This window comes from Pteropus medius, unplaced genomic scaffold, assembly GCF_902729225.1.
Source record: "Pteropus medius unplaced genomic scaffold, Ma_sr-lr_union100, whole genome shotgun sequence".
NCBI lineage: Eukaryota > Metazoa > Chordata > Mammalia > Chiroptera > Pteropodidae > Pteropus > Pteropus medius.
In genome coordinates, this window is record NW_024349519.1 from 2,115,576 (window position 1) to 2,131,543 (window position 15,968).

The following is a 15,968-nucleotide window of genomic DNA, read 5'->3' on the forward strand; positions in this document are numbered from 1 at the left end:
TCCTCATCTGTGATTCTATATTTGCAAATTTACCCACCCTCTAAAATTTACTTGTAATTCCAAAATCAATATTCATAGCACTTTTGTGGTCATTTGTGGACATGCACAGAGTGGTGAAAAATTTGAGCCTCCTGATGCACACGTTCCCAGCTGAGGCTCACCAGGGTGACGTTCTGCCTTCTGCTTCAACTCTCATGCTATAAACCAGTGTCCTTTGTGCGATCTACTTAGTGACACATTTTTTTTTTTTTGCATTTTTGTGCTTTTTGACGGTGATTTTACTGTTTAAGATGGCCCCAAGCATGGCTTCAAAGTACTGTCAAGTTTTCCTATGTGCAAGAAAGCTGTGATGTGCTTTACAGAGAAAATATAGGTATTAGATAAGCTTTTTTCAAACAAGAACTACAGTGCTGTTGGATGTGAGTTCAATATTAATAAATCCATCCCACTCACTTGTTTGTCCTTTAAACAGCTTCTGCTTCATGCTCTTGGGCTTTTGGGGGCATAGTTTTGACTGCTGCTCTCTCTTGGATTGAGATCCGGTAGATTCACGGTGAGAACCATAATGTGTAAGAATACCAGAGGCTTTGAAATCGAACATATCTTGACTTTAATCCCCGCTTTCACACTGATTAGCTGTGTGACATGAAGCAAGTGATTAAACTTCCAGTGCCTTTTCTCATCACCTGTAAAATAGAGATAATACCTATTCTGAAAGAGTGTTGAGAGCATTGGAGATAATATGTGAATGACTGGCCTAGAAGGCTCTCAGTAAGTGGTAGCAATTATTGTCCCTTTTAAATTAGTTTCCGAGAACAGATAATCCTTTCCTCTCTTCTTTCATGGGACCTGGAATGTCTGTGACCGTGACGTGTCAGAGGAGTCTCTGAGAAAAGATCCCTGAACAGAAGGAGTTAAATATCAAGTATGGAAAAGGAAAGGCTGGGCCAGGGAGCTCAGAGAGACTTTCATGTCAGTGAGAGGCTCAGTGGGACCTGGCTAGTGCTCAGAGAAACTGGAAAATGGTCCAGAAAATGGTCACCATAACTCGCAGAAGGGCTGTGGGTCTGGACAGCAGGAGCAACAACAAGCTACAGTATGTTTTGAGCCTCTGCCGCCTGCAGAACCCTGCACTAGACACACAGAGGGCAGGTATAAGACATGGTGTCAGCTTCCAGGTTCTCAGCTTCTCGGTTAAATACTGCCTTCTTCAGCCACCCTTTAGCACTCCCTCCCGCTGCCTCTCCCTGCCAGCTTCTCTCTCCCCTTCACTGAGTGCTTACTTTGCACCAGGTCCTGCTTCCTTTAGTCGGTTAATCCTTACAGTGACCCCTTCTGTATGGTTGCTTCCATTTTTCCGATGTGGAAACTGAGGCATGGGGGGATTAAGTAACTCGCCCAAGGTTGTGCACAAGAATTTAAACCCAAACAGATCGATCTAACCAAAGCCCATATTTTCTTTTAAATTGTTACATAGTTATAGTGGGTGGTAGATTGTGTGTGTGTGTGTGTGTGTGTGTGTGTGTGTGTGTGTGTGTGTGTAAATAGCCCTGTGTGTATGGTTAAAAAAGAAAAAGATGCAAATAACTCAAAAGGGCATATGAGTGAAAAGTAAGTCTCCTCAACTCAATTCTCGGGTCCTAACATCTTCCACGGAAGCCGTCACTGCTACCAGCTCATTGTGTTTGCTTTTGGATTCTTTATATAAAAGTGTGTGTATGAGAGGGGAAGGGTATACTTTACTTGCCTTCCTGCATCTTGCTTTTGTCTAGTAAAGAACGTTTCTTCAAGCCTGTTCATACTTCAGCGCTCTTCCTTTGTCCTGTCCGCAGTCGTGCTTTGTATGGCTGTACTCTGACATAATGAACCGGGAAGGCCCCCACCGATGGACGTTTAGTTCCGTCCACTGCTTCTCCAGGCCGTGCTGCAGAAACGACCCCGCTGCATGTATCTTTGGTCACGTGGACTGATTTACCCACAAAATGAATTCCTGGAAGTAGATTTATCGTGTTAAAGGCTCTGGGCATTTTATGTGTTGGCAGATATTGCCAAATTGTCCTCCAAAAAAGAGGCCTGTACTCTTTACCAGCGTTAGCCAACCTTCCTTTAAAGTTGACTTTTAAATCAACTTGGATGCCTCCACATACAAATGTGCTATGTAGGTTCCATCTATCAGACCACACAGCTCCCTCCATCAGGGTTCTGTATCCAGACCGGGATCTAAGATTTCTGTGACACTTGGAGCTGCAGTGGAGATGAAGCCTAGAGCTGGTACTTGGCCCCAGGCTTGGGTTTTACAAGGTGTATCTCTGCTGGCAGAGTCACCAACTAAAGAAGGACCCTACTGTCCCAGGCCTCAAACTCTGGCCCCAGACCCTTCACGCTGTTATGGACTGCTTGTCTCTTGTGTTTTGATGAATTGGTCTCTAGTAATGTCCTTTCTCGCCCCTGACTTTCTAGAAATTGTGTCTATATTTAGCCTGGTTGCACCACCCCTACCCCCTTTCTGAGCAGAGGTATAATTTCCAACCATTTAGAGGGTGACAGGGTCCAGGCTCAGAGCAGCGGAGGCAACGGGCTCCCACGGAAACCCAAGGCTCTTGTTTCTTGAAACCAAACTAGCTCTCAGGCAATTAGTATTGAGAGGAAGGCAGGGCAGGGTGTGGATCTTCAGGACAAAGCACAGAGCCAGGGCTGGCCGGTCTGGCTGCCCTGACTCCTCATGGGCAGCGGCTAGGTGACAGCCACATGTGTGGAAGTGCCCTTAGAAGGCGAAGGAACAGGGAAGAGGTAAGCCTTGGAGCCCACGGGACCTGTGTCCCGGCCAACAATCATGCTGGCCCAGACCTGAAAGGCAGCTTTGGGATCCGGGCTCTGGGAAGAACCTGGATCTGCCTGCTGGAGTTGGTGAGGGAGATTTGCAACCCCCGAACGCTGACCCAGACTCGAGCGCCTGATGACGCTCTGAATGGCAGGGTTCTTCACGACGTGGATAAGCTCTGTCTTCCCAGCTGCAAGGCCAGGGCCTTTCCACTGATTCTGAATTTAGAAGAGCCTGGGAAGAGCTGCTTACTGTATTTTTTAATAATAATAATTTAAGAGCTTCGCAAGTTTACAGGCTGCTTTCTGCATTGCTCAAATAATGTGGAGACACACTGCAAGGCTGGTGGGCTTTGGAACAAGGTGTGGCAAAGGGCAAAAACCATAGGCGGCATTCTTACCACATGTCTGGGCCCAGCTGTGAGATACTGTACTTGGCCAGGAGGACTTTTAACGTTTTCTTTCCCTCCCTCTTTCCCTCCCTCTCACCCTCCTTCTTTCTTCTTCCTCCTCCTCCTCCTCCTCCTCTTTTTCTTAATATTCCTGAGCTTCACACTACAACTATAAAGGTGGAAGCAGGAACACAGCTTTTCTTGCCCCAGCATTTTTTTTTAATCGAGCTCTGCATTCTTTTGGATTCCTACCTCAGCCTCGCTAGAGTCCACTCCTGTTGTCAGGCACAATGGCTGAACAACTGTCTCCAACTCTCCTGTGTGTGTGGAAGCCTGAGATTAGGCTTCAGATTTACAGGATGAGAAAGATGGCAAAGTTCCAAAATCTCTTTCCAAGCAAACTTGCAGTTTGGGGAGGTGACCACTGGTGAAGGTCAGAGGCAGGAGAGGTGGGCCTCTGAAGGACACCAGCCTCCCTCCTGGGACTTAGGAGCGCTCTCAGCCCCCAGCACAGACAGGGCTATCGAGAAGCTTTGGCTTATATGTCTGGAGGTGCCTCATGTAGATGCTCTCTTGGTGCCCATGGCTCTGGAGAATTAACATGAAGAGCTCTGAGCCAGATAGGACTGTGGGTAGGAAGACAGAGCAACCCCTTAGCCCCAAGAGAAAATGCCTGGTTGTGAAAGAAAGAAAAAAAAGAAAGAAAGAAAGGAAGGAAGGAAGGAAGGAAGGAAGGAAGGAAGGAAGTAAAGGAAGGAAGGAAGGAATGAAGGAAGAAGGAAGGAAGGAAGGAAGAAATGAGAGTTTTCTCTGAATTAAAAACTTCTGGTCTTTGAGTAGATTTAGAGAATCATGGGCACTCTGGGGCCTGAGCATTTGCGGTAACAGGTGGAGTCTCAAGAACTGCAAAGTGGACAGGAGTAAGAGGGGTAACCAATCTCACATCCCGGAGAGTACAATCTCACAGGATGTAGATAGCTATGTCATTTTGGGGTGACACTAACCATGCCCAACGTACTTCCACACTCTCCTGTCCCTCTGGAAAGTTGTACAGAGGCTCGAGGAGAAAGGCACCTGTTTCTATAAAGGTGAGCAAAAGCCTGGTATACAGTCTCTCGCTGGGAAGTCACCACAGGGGCAGGACGCGGCCTTTGGTGGACTGGACTCAGGGCTAGACTACTCCCAATAGTCTAGGCTACTTCACTTCCCTGTATAGCCCAGTCTGTGGTTGTCCCCTTGGGTAATTAGGGTTGTGAGAGGCAGGGACAGGGGCCAAGATCCAAATCCAGTAGCAGTTACTTCCTGGACCACTAGGTTGTCCTTCGCTTTGAGCTATGCTCAAGGGCCAGCTGCCTGGAGCCGTCTGCCTGTGGACTTGTCCTCACTGAGCACCTTGAGTTTCTGGCTTTGCAGCAATACGTTCAATCCAGGAAGCTAAAAGCTGGGCTTCACATCTTTAAGGATCTCAAACTGGGAGCCTTCGCTTCTTGCTGAATCGCCTCACTGATAAATTTCTTTACTTCAGTGGTACCATCCATAAAATGAGGGAATACAGCAATGGTCTCTTGGGTCCCCTAAGGATCTTAGAGTCTAACTGCCTGTGACTGCCAGCAGAGCCGTTCCTCTGGCTTCTCCCCATCCCATGGGTCAGGTTGTTTTGGTCCCCATCTGTCCATGTCGACTGATGAGTGTGTTTGTCCTGAACCCTATGTTTCTTCTCGTGAACGTGAACAGTTAAGTCATTTTTTCACCAAGAAACATAATGAGTGTGTGGCATCTGAAGAAGATGATATCACCAGCTCATCTCTGGGAGAGGAAAAGATTCGGCCTGGGCCTTTGCTTCTAAAGCTTAGGCCCCTCCACAGCTCTTTGGAAGATGCTGCTGCTCACAGACAAAGTGATTCTGCCATCATCTTTTCCCAGCTAAATTTTGTCACCTGTCCTAGGGCTAAAAAGTGGGACCTCCCTTTGCCAGGGCTGGAGAGAGTAGTAGGAGCCTCCAGGACATGAATGATGGGAAGCCTCTGGGGAGGGGTCCTTTATACAGCCTCTCAGCGTCCCATGTGACGTGGCTGGCAGCAAGAGAGGAAGCCAGAATTAGGAAAATGAACTTACACACACACACTCTTTGACAGTGGATATGGGGTGGGGGGAGGGGAAGCTGCTTCCTAGTTAAGAATCTTTGACAGTTTTCTGTTCCTACAGAACCCATGCTTCCTCTGCCTTTCAGAAAGCCTAGGCCAGACCTCGGAGCTCCCACTTGCTCTTCTGGCATCTTCTCTTCCTGGGCAGGTTCTCTAGATGTTCAAAGCTATGGCTGGGCCTTTTCTCCCTTCTCCATGCACCTGTGCACATGTCTGTCCCTGGATCGGGGATGCTCTAGTCACAGATCTCTTGACTCTAGAAAGCTAAGGCTGAGACTAGCACCCTCTCCTCTCATAATGGCTCATGAATAGCAGTGAGGGCTACTTTGCAGTTTTCAGTATCTTGCAACATATTTGCTAGGCTAATTCACTCGTATATGTCTTGTATAACTAAAGAAAGAGTGGGGAGTAGAGTACTACAAAAGCAACGATGGGAGCCAAGCGACAGTGAAGGGGGAGGAGGATGTGACTGGGGCACATGGGGGAGTGGTGGATGGTGGTCGCTGAGAGCGGCCCCAGTCCTCTGTGGGAGAAATGGAGAGTGAGGGGCTTCGTGGGCATGTCCCTGGGGTCACAGCCCCTGCAGGCCATTCTCCAGCCATCAGGGCTGAGGAGCTGGAAGGTGGGTGACCCAGTGGAGGGGGCGTGCTCTCTTGGCAGGCGCAGCATGAAGCGGAAGGCGCTGTTCACCTGTCCCTTCAACGGGGACTGCCACATCACCAAGGACAACCGCCGCCACTGCCAGGCCTGCCGCCTCAAGCGCTGTGTGGACATTGGCATGATGAAGGAGTGTGAGTATCCAGGGGCCAGGCCAGGGGGTTAGGAGGAGACTGAGACCAGGGGAGGCTCTGGCTGCTGTTAATGCAAGTTTGCTCAGAGGTGTGCCTACCCTTCCTCTGTAGCTGCCAGCATCCAGGGCCAGCAGCCTGAGGAATGTGGCCAGAACTCCAAGGGTCAAAGGCGCCAAGGGGTCCTGAGAGCCTCTCTAGAATCTAGAATCTGAATGTGTCTCAGAGGCCCGGAAGAGCCCCTCTAAGTGTGAGGCCAGTGAGGAAGGAGAGGCCAGGCACTGCTTTCATGAGCCCCTAGGTCGATCTTCCTCTAAGATATCATCACTACGATCACACCTCCCTGTCCTCTGGACCTGAGGAGAAAGAATGAGGCTCAAGGACCCCAGCATTCTTTAGCCTTTGGGAGAGGGAGCTGCTGTGGTTGGGGAGGGGAAGAATGGTGGGGAGAATATACGTTCAGAGCTTGGCAGGCATCCAGGTTCTGCCCCACCCCAGCCTTCCAGCGACGCTGGCAGATCTGAAGGCTGGTGCCCAGGGGAGACTGGTGCCCAGGGGAGACTGGGTGGAAAAATTATGTGAGAGGAAGCACTGGACTCAGATGACCCTCTAGATCCAGACAGAGAAAAGAGAGGCAATCTTATAGGACTTCCTGTCCAGCTCTGGGGTTGGAGGAGAGGACCAACAGGGCAGTTTCACATGTTCTGACCCCTGGACTTTGTATCTGAGCTCTAGGACCAGTTACTTGGTAACCAGAGTAGCCATTGAATTCAGCAGATCCTGGGAGGGGCTAGCTAGGCCATCCAGGGGCTTAAGGCAGGGCCACTAGACCAGCCTGAGCATGGGTGCCCTCTGCACATTCAGCCCCTGCTCTGCCCCTTGCTCACTTCTTTCTGTAATCTGCACTCTGACCTCCTCCCTGGCCATGAGACTGGGCCTAGGCCCTGCTAAGCTGTGGGCCTGAGGAAGCTCAGGAGGGGTGCTCAGCTCAGGCCCTCCCGAAGGCCCTCCTGCCTACTGAGCTGTTTCTTTGTTTGTTTTGTTTTGTTTGTTTGTTTGTTTGAAGGGGAGAGAGTGCAGGTATGGGGAAGATGTGTCTGGAACAAGGGAAACTTCATGGGATAGGGCTGAGGGGATGGGAAATTTCTTCCTTGATGGAAAAAATTCTCTGTTGTTGGGAAACAGAGGCAGAGTGGAGGCCTTCTCCTGAGGCCTTGTCCTTGAGCCTCGACAGGCTGCCCTCTGGTGGGTCTCGGCCCCTCACGCCTGATCCCAGCCCCTCAGCCAACACTGGCAGCCCTAGAAGAAATTTCCAGGCTGTGTTCCTCCTCGCCCCCACGCGAGTGTGCAGGCCCAGACACGCTGATCACTTCGTGCCCCATCCCCTGCCCCACCCGACTCCTGTGTTTATCCTGGAGTGGTGGAGGCTCAAGGCCTGGGTGCCTCCTGGAGCTTCTCACACGTTGGCTTAATGAGGCCTGCTCCTTGTGAGACACTAGGTTGGACGCAAACCAGATGCAGAGCACACAGCCCCTGTTCCTGTCTTCACAGAGTGCATAGCCTCCAAGGGGCAGAGAGCCTGGATTCTAAGGCTCCAGCCAACCAAAAATGGTACAGAATAACACCACTGGGATTCACTAAGACCACAGGAGTTCTGGCCAGGGCCAGCCTCACTGAAGTCCCAGAGGCCCCTCTCCTGTGTCTCAGGAGAAAGGAGATGTTCTGTCAACCTAGAACAGGAAGAACGCTTAGAAATCATCTGAGACCCACAAAGGTAAAAATATCAGGGCTGGAATAAGAAAGCAAGGTGAGAGGAGAATCCAACTCTGTGTCCCCTTCTAGACCCCTCCCGGAGCCCACAGAGAGCACTGCATCCCTGGTGATGAGCAGACCTTGAGTGTATCAGGGTGCCCCTGCCCCAGGAACACCATGTTGTGGGGGGCTAGCCATCCAGAAGTGGATGCCCAGCCCCCAGCCCCCAATCAGCTTTGTGTCTCAGCCACCCCAACCCCAGCCTCAGTCCTCCCCGACAGAGTCTCGTGTCCCCTGTCCTGTTGTATGCCTAGTACAGCCCTGTGCCCACCACTTTCCAGATGCCAGTGCAAGGAGCTGTACTGAATTAAGGTTGGGCCCCAGAGCTCCAGTTAAAATAAACTTTGGTCCAGCATTAAGCTCTTGGCCCACTGCCCTGAAGGGAAAGTCTTCCAGGGATAGCTGTGGTTCCCTGCCTCAGGTCAGCCCAGCTTTGGGAGGCCTGTCAGTGAGTCTGGGTCTGGAGCTCCAGGCTCATATCCCTAGGATTGCTGCTCATTTATCCTCTCGGCTGTCTATTGTCCCCCAGGCCTAGCCTCCTAGAGACAACTGAGTATCAGCATTTGTAAACCATGAGACACACCCAGGGCTCCCTATGAAGGGAGCTACAAATCCAGGGCCTTTCTGTGGGGCAAGGAGCTGGTCCCTTCCTGGAGACAGTATGGGAGGGAGGAAGGGATGAGCCTGGGAGGGAACGTTTATTGACCAGCTACTGAGTGCCAGATGTGTGTCAGGCCTACGTATTTTCTTGTTAAATTCTTACAACAATCCCTAAATATGTAAATAGTTTTAAAAATCCTCCTGAAGAAACTCAGAAGAATTAAAATATCATGCCCCTAAGCTAGTAGGATGATGGTATCAGCATTCTTACCTAGGCCTGTCTGTTGCCAAAACCAGGCCTGTGGGCTGCAGCCCAGCACAGCCCCTCAGGCACCCGCAGTGGGCCAGAGCTCCTCCATCGTGCATTTATAGGCACTGCCTGGGCCCCACAGGAGGGGCTGAAGAGAGCTTTGCTCCCTTTGAAGACTCCTTTTCCCTTTCAAGTCCTACTTGACTTTATGTCCTTAGGGCCCCAAAATTTCATAATCGAGCTCTTGCTTCTCTAGACCTGTTCTGCGCAGAACCACCTATACGTTAATTTGTTTCATGTTTTTACAGATGTGCATCTTTTTTACCCAGGGTTAGCACAGCACGTGCGCATAGTAGGTGCTCAATAAATGTGTTGAATGATGAGATATTAGCTCCTCATTATGCATCTTTGTATCTCTACATCTTCCACTGGTCTATAGCTCAGGAAGATCCCTCAAACCATGCGCTTCGTTCATCGGAGAAGAGAGCCCATTAAATGCTCTTTCAGAACCTGTTCGCTCATATTCTATCTAGGTCAGCGGCTTTTAACTTAAAAACCTGTGTCCTCCTACATGATAGTAATGGCATTTTTAATAGCAATTCATTGAGAAAATGATTTAAAAAGTCTCCTATGAAATTAATAACCCCTTTAAACAAATGACTTCTTTCATAAATCACAACATCTGAATATGTGAGAGACTTACGACTTATTCAGTCTCCACACAGTGTGGCCTGGCGGGAGGCCAATGGGTTGGTTGGTGGCCCCTGTTTGAAATCAGTAGATCCCAGCAGGTCGCTATCTGATACAAGTGATCCAGGGGAAGTGTCATAAGGTTAACCTTGAATCTTCTTAACTTTGTCCTTTCAAAGGAAATCATTTACAAGCTTTGCTACTTTATTTAATTTTTCACACTCTTTGGATGAATTGGAACATTGTGTGTGTTCCACGCTGAGGACCAGGGTCCTACTGAGCAGTCACAGCCAATTCTAATCAAAGGCAGTATGGGGTCATGGTTACTACCCTGGACTCTAGAACCTACTAGCCAGGCCTGAATACCAGCTCCACCACTTGTTAGCTCTGTGACTTTGAGCAAGGTATGTAGCCTCTGGGCCTCAGTTTCCTCATCTGCAAAATGAGGGTAATAGCACCTGCTTTAAATGGTTGTTATGAGGACTAAATATATGTATGTTAATATAGCAGAAGCACTTAGAATCGTGCTTGATACATAAAAAACTCTATACTTTTTATCTATTTTTATTAACACTATTTTTTTAATTACATAACACTTAATCTCCGGCATTTCCAGCTCCAACAGATTTGAAGTAACTCTGTTAAAGGAGAGAAAGGCACACATTTAGGGACAGGCACCACAACACATAGCTTAATGGAGCGAGGGAGACCGAAAGCCACGAAAGTAGCACAAGAACTCAAAATCATAGCTGGCTGAGTCACATAGTACAGGAAAACAGCCCTATATAATTCTGAGGTCATAACCTTGTTCCTGCAAAGTCTACTAACTGTTCTGAATGATTGCTTCTGAATCATCAAGAAAAGGTTACATGATGTTACAGGTGTTCTGTTACAGATATTCTGTCTTTAAAGTATTTCAATAACAATTATTTAAGTTAAAAAGGGAAGCTTGGCTCAGTTAGCCGGTGGCCTGGCAGTCTGTGTGTGCCGTTACTGACATTGTACGGTACGTGCGGTGTTGGCATACTTCTTGCTGTTCTTTCCTGAGCTTAGGACAATGACTAGTGAGTGTATAGTAGGTACAGGAAGTATTGATGTGTTAAGTGTCTAATCTATCAGGCTATTGAGCAGGCATCATGGCCAGGAAGCCCCAGTGGCCTGGCTTATGTGGGGGAAACACAGGAATTTTAAGATGTGGCCTCTGCCCTTACATGGCCACAGTTCTAGTGAAGGATACCTTGAACTTCTTAGGCTCTTTCTATACAAGCATTTATTGAAAACTGTACTAATCATAAATATTACAGAGTGGAAGACAGTTGGTTACCAATATGTGTAGGAAAAACTAGACATCCCATGGAAATAAGAAATGAGAGTTCAGTGCAGATCGAGGTGTTCAAGAAAGCCTAATTGATAAAAGACAACCAGCTGTAAACTGGGTGCTGAAGAATAGATAGAACTTGCACAACTATTGAGGAAAGAAGAGCCAGCTGCACAGGTATCCAGCACAAGTGGAAATGTGGTAGCTAGAGTGCAGGTCATGTTCACGGATCAGCAATTTCAACTAAAGCAGAAGCTGCATCCAGAGGCATTGAAAAATGAGGTTGAAAAGTTAGGAGGAAGCAAAATCATGGAGAATCTTGACTTTAGTTTGGACATAGTAAGCAATATGGATCCAGGAAAAGTTTCTGAGCAGGACAGTGACATCACAGAACCACGAGAGGTGGTTCAAACCTGCGGATACCCGTGGCGTGACCGGCAGAGCCAGCCCCCTCTAGCTCCAGTCTCATTACCTCTTCTGCCCACCCCTTGGGTGAGCAGGAAAAACCAGACACCTAATCTTGGGTTCTCCAGGTCAGCGCCTTGCACCCTGCCTTGATCGGGATGCTCCCTGCTCCTTCCTCTCCCACCCTACTTGACCTTTTGGGGTCTGAACAGACACTTCTGTGGGAGGAGGGTTTCCAGCAATTTGGGCCTGTGAGTCAGTAACCTGGGTGTGGCCTTCTCCCAGTCTTCCTCTTGGTATGGCTTACTTCAGCTGTGGAGGGAACGCGCCATCTTTTATTGCAGGCTTCCTTTTCCTGCTGTGTCTGAGGCTCTGGTCGCCCACTCCTACTCCCATAGGCTCTTCCCCACCCTCTATCAACTTCTCTTGTCCTCTTCCCACCTGAGGCACCCAGGCCAGTGGGCCTTTCTTGAAGCCTGGAACCCACCCACTCTGAGGTTCTGGTTCCTTTCCCTGCTCTTGTGAAACTCCTCACTTCTGTGGGCAGAGGCCCTGGCAATACCAGCACAGAGCAAGTATCTACAGGCCAAGGGCCCCAGTGCCCACTCCTGCCGTCAGCTCTGTGCAAGCCCCAGCCAAGATGTCTGTTTGCCTGGCTTCTGTGCCAGGCATCCCTGCTCCCAGCCCCGCCTTCCTGGGCAGCTGCCCCAGCACCACCCAAAGGCCCTACACAGCATGAAGGGGGCTTAAGGTCCTCCCATCTTCAGACACCTGGCTAGCAGCTGAAGAGAACTTCCCAGATTAAAGCTGTGAGTTGTGATCATCAGGGACTTCCAGAGAACTCAAAAACTTCCTTGGGCAGAAATTTCAAGACTGGACAGGCTGGAAGAGGTATTGTTTTGCAGGGAATCAAAGAGGAAAAGTCTTTCTTTGTTGGTCAGAATAGATCAGAGGCTTGAGTTCCATGCCGGGAAACTTGGATGCGGGAATGGCTGTGTAGAGGGGTCTTCTCAGCATCTCCTAACTTCCAACATTGAGACTAACCACACAGTGACTCTTTCTCTCTCTCTTCCCCCTGATGTCTCCCTCAGAGTCAAGGAATATGGGGAGGGAGGAGAAGAGGCAAGAATTAATGTTGAATGAGCTGCTGCTCCATGCTAGGCATGCACTGCATTCAGTTCTCCAGTCAGTCCATCTTTTGAGTAAATGTTATCACTCCATCGCCCCACATTGACACACTTTATGTGAAGAAGGAACAAAAAAGGGACCTTAGAAGAGATTAAATGGTCCAACCTTCTCATTTTATAAACAAGAGAACAAAAGCCCAGAGAGTCCAGTTTGCCCAGAGTCACACAACATGTGTGTGAGAACTCGGCCTCCCTAATGCCTAGACTATCCACCTCTCAAATCCTCTTTTTCCTCCTCTGTCATGCACCTGCCTTTTCAACATAGAAAATCCAATTTTTCTACCTATAGAGTGAGCTTGGAGTCCCCCGAGGCAGGAAGGCCCCCAGTGAGCTCTGAGTGTTGGGGGCACAGCCCTCCTATCTTATGCCTTTAGTGCTTAGAGGAATGTTTCTTGAGGGAGCCGCCAGCCCAGCCTTTCTGATGCCCCCTTCCTGCCTGCAGTCATCCTGACAGATGAAGAGGTGCAGCGGAAGCGGGAGATGATCCTCAAGAGGAAGGAGGAGGAAGCTTTGAAGGACAGTTTGCGGCCCCGGCTATCTGAGGAACAGCAGCGCATTATTACCATCCTGCTGGACGCCCACCACAAGACCTTCGACCCCACCTATTCCGACTTCAGCCAGTTCCGGGTACGTCTGCCAGCTGGTCAGGAAAGATGAGCCACAAGGGGAGCCAAGGCATGGGGCGTGGGACAGAGGGCCAGGGCATTCAGGCACAGAATCAGGAAGGGACGGAGGCTTCTCTGTCCCTCTCACTTCGGGGAGGCCTCCCCGTCCCATAGGACTTCCTTGAAGCCACTCCTGTCAGAGATCAGGGCCAAGGTAAGAAGGTGGCCCTGAAACGTGACCTTCTGATACTCTATCTTTCCCTTCCAGCCTCCGGTTCGCGGAGATGAGAGTGGAGACAGCCATTTGCTAAAGCCCTCCTTGAAACACATGACCAGCTTATCTGGGGACTCGTCCTCCTCCTGCTCAGATCACTACACCTCCACCCCAGGTAAGTGGGACTGCAAGCCTCCCTCCCTAGTGAGCAGGGGAGAGCAGCCCAGAGATTTCCCACCTGCCCATCCTGGGCTACGGATGAGAGGATGGCCCTTACACACTGTGGGTGGCACCGAGTCCTTAGAACTCCTTTTTACGGAAGTGGTGGAACTTGCCCAAGCACGCATACTGGGGAAGAGGCCAAGCTGGGGTTCCAGGCAGGGTCTGCCTCAGCACCTCTGCTCTTCCCTCTAAACCAGGCTTCTGCCTCTGGTTCCCTGCCTGGAAGTGACCTGGTTCCTCTAAATGGTATTTTGAGCCTGGGCCCTTTGGGGATTTTATTTGTTTGTTTTTTTCCGGTTTTATTGAGATATAATTGACAGATAGTATTGTATAAATTTAAGGTGTACGACATAATGACTTGATATATGTATATGTTGCAAAATGAACACCCATCACCTCACACAGTTACAAGGAATTTTTTTCTTTGTGATGAGAATTTTGAACAATTTTCAAATATACAAAACTGTATGAGAGTCTGAGCCCTTTGGAAGGGGAGATTTGGTGTGGAAGGAGAACATGGGGATCCCACTGCAGCCCACTGTACCCTGGAGTCCTGGGGGACCACTAAGGCCCTCTAGCTTATCCTTGCTTTTCTTCTACTGCTTCTCTTCTACCTTCCTCTTCATCTTCCTGCCTCATCCTCCTCCTACCCTTGTCTTTCATCCATCTACCTGTCACCCAACCCCAACCTTGCTGCCCTCTGCTAGGGGCCTCCCCTCCCCTTTGGGGAACTATAACCCTCAGATAAAGTACTTCTAGACTCATCGATAGATCTCTGCCCAGATCCAGAATAGGTGGCAGGGGTCCCAGTGCCAACTGGACAGAGACAGCAGTGGAGCCAGACATTGTGTCTACCCACCTGCAGTGACCACTACATAGATTAACTGACCCTCCAAGCCCCTCATCTGGGGATCTCTCCCCGTATTAATTTTCTCATTGGATGCTGTATTCACTTGCATCAATAAGGATCAATCTGCATGTTATACATTGGTCTGTACTTCAGCTTTTAATAATAAACCCATATTATTTAGGAGCTTTGATACCTGCTCATAGGTGCATCGATTTGAAGTGCTCACCCCCACCAACAGTATGTTCAGTAGAGCATATATTTATCTAAAAATCCAAACTAGTTAACGTTTTTAATTTAAAAAAATTATTATACAAAAGTAGTACACGTTCATTGGAGACATTAAAAAAAACTAAATTATATATATAAAATCTTTAATCCTACTGTCCCGAAATAATTACTGTTAACACCATGATCACGTTCCCATTATTTTTTAAAACACATATGTATATTCAGAAATGGAATTGTGCTGTACACAGTCTGGTAATTTGCTATTTTCTCATAATAATACATTGTATCATATTTTCATGTCATTCAGTGTACATCTAGAATATCATTTTTAAAGGCTGCATAGTATTCTGGGGTATGAATGTATAATAACATATCTAAATCCCCTATCGTTGGATATCTAGATTGTTTACCAGCTTTTCATTAAGATAACAGAATTCTTGTAGCCAAATATTTGCACTTATTCAAAACGTTTTCCGTATGATAAATTCTTGGAAGTGGCATTACTGTTCAAAGAGTATACATAATTGCAGGTTGTTGATCCCTATTGTCAAATAGCTTTCTAGATGACTTGCAAAGATTTACGCCTTCTTCAGTGCTCCAGCACTGCACAAAGATTGTCTAATTCTCTGTATTTTTACAAACACTGGTGTCAACATTTATGCATATTTGTTTCTAGTTTACAGGTGAAAGTGTAGATGTTCTACTTGGCAGTTCTTTGATCGCTAGTGAGGTTGAACATTGTTTTGTACAAGTGTTTTGGTTCAAAATTTATTTTTGATTTGGGATCATTAGGAACAACATGTGGGGACATAAAATCGTGGCTTGAGGAAGTCTCATTTTTTGGGACATCTCTGATCTCTGATTTTACTCCCCTACTCTTAGAGGAAAGCCTGGGCTGAAGGGTGACCTTGGAAAGAGGCCATCATTGTGGGATTTCCAGCTGGCCCAGCTGCCAGGGAGTAGGCAGTCTTCACGGGGCCGAGGATGAAGAAGCCTGGCTTAAGTGTCCTTAAGTAGTTCTTTCTGTTACTTCATCCTTCTCCAGTAGTGATGGAGCCGACCAGTTTCTCCAACCTGGATCCAAGGGAAGAAGCCTCGAATGATCCTTCTGTGACCCTGGACCTGTCCCAACTCTCCATGCTGCCCCACCTGGCTGACCTGGTCAGTTATAGCATCCAAAAGGTCATTGGCTTTGCCAAGATGATTCCAGGATTCAGGTAAGAAGTTTCTGGGACATCTGAGGATCAGAGTCAGAATCTTAGAGTGAGCTGGAGAAGGCTCAGAGATCATCAATACACTGCTTCCCAAAATAGAGAGTCAAGCCCTATCTCAGACTTCCTAAATCAGAATCTCTGGGGTAGGCCCATGAATCTATTTTAGGAAGTGCAGCCCATCCAGCATTACTGGGCAGGCTAGCCCTAAAGAGCTATTCATTCCTCACAC

The 15,968-nt window shown here is 48.4% G+C and overlaps 1 protein-coding gene across 3 annotated transcripts in view; it reads left to right on the forward strand.

The window, feature by feature from the left end:
* Positions 1-15,968, forward strand: part of VDR (vitamin D receptor) — a 51,438-nt gene that overhangs the window by 25,536 nt on the left and 9,934 nt on the right. For 2 of the 3 annotated variants that reach the window (XM_039882199.1, XM_039882201.1), the window contains exons 4-7: positions 6,017-6,147; positions 12,849-13,033; positions 13,280-13,400; positions 15,571-15,742. In XM_039882199.1, coding sequence (XP_039738133.1) covers positions 6,017-6,147; positions 12,849-13,033; positions 13,280-13,400; positions 15,571-15,742 — 609 coding nt within the window. The remainder of the gene's footprint in view (positions 1-6,016; positions 6,148-12,848; positions 13,034-13,279; positions 13,401-15,570; positions 15,743-15,968) is intronic. The other variant, XM_039882200.1, reaches the window with a different exon arrangement.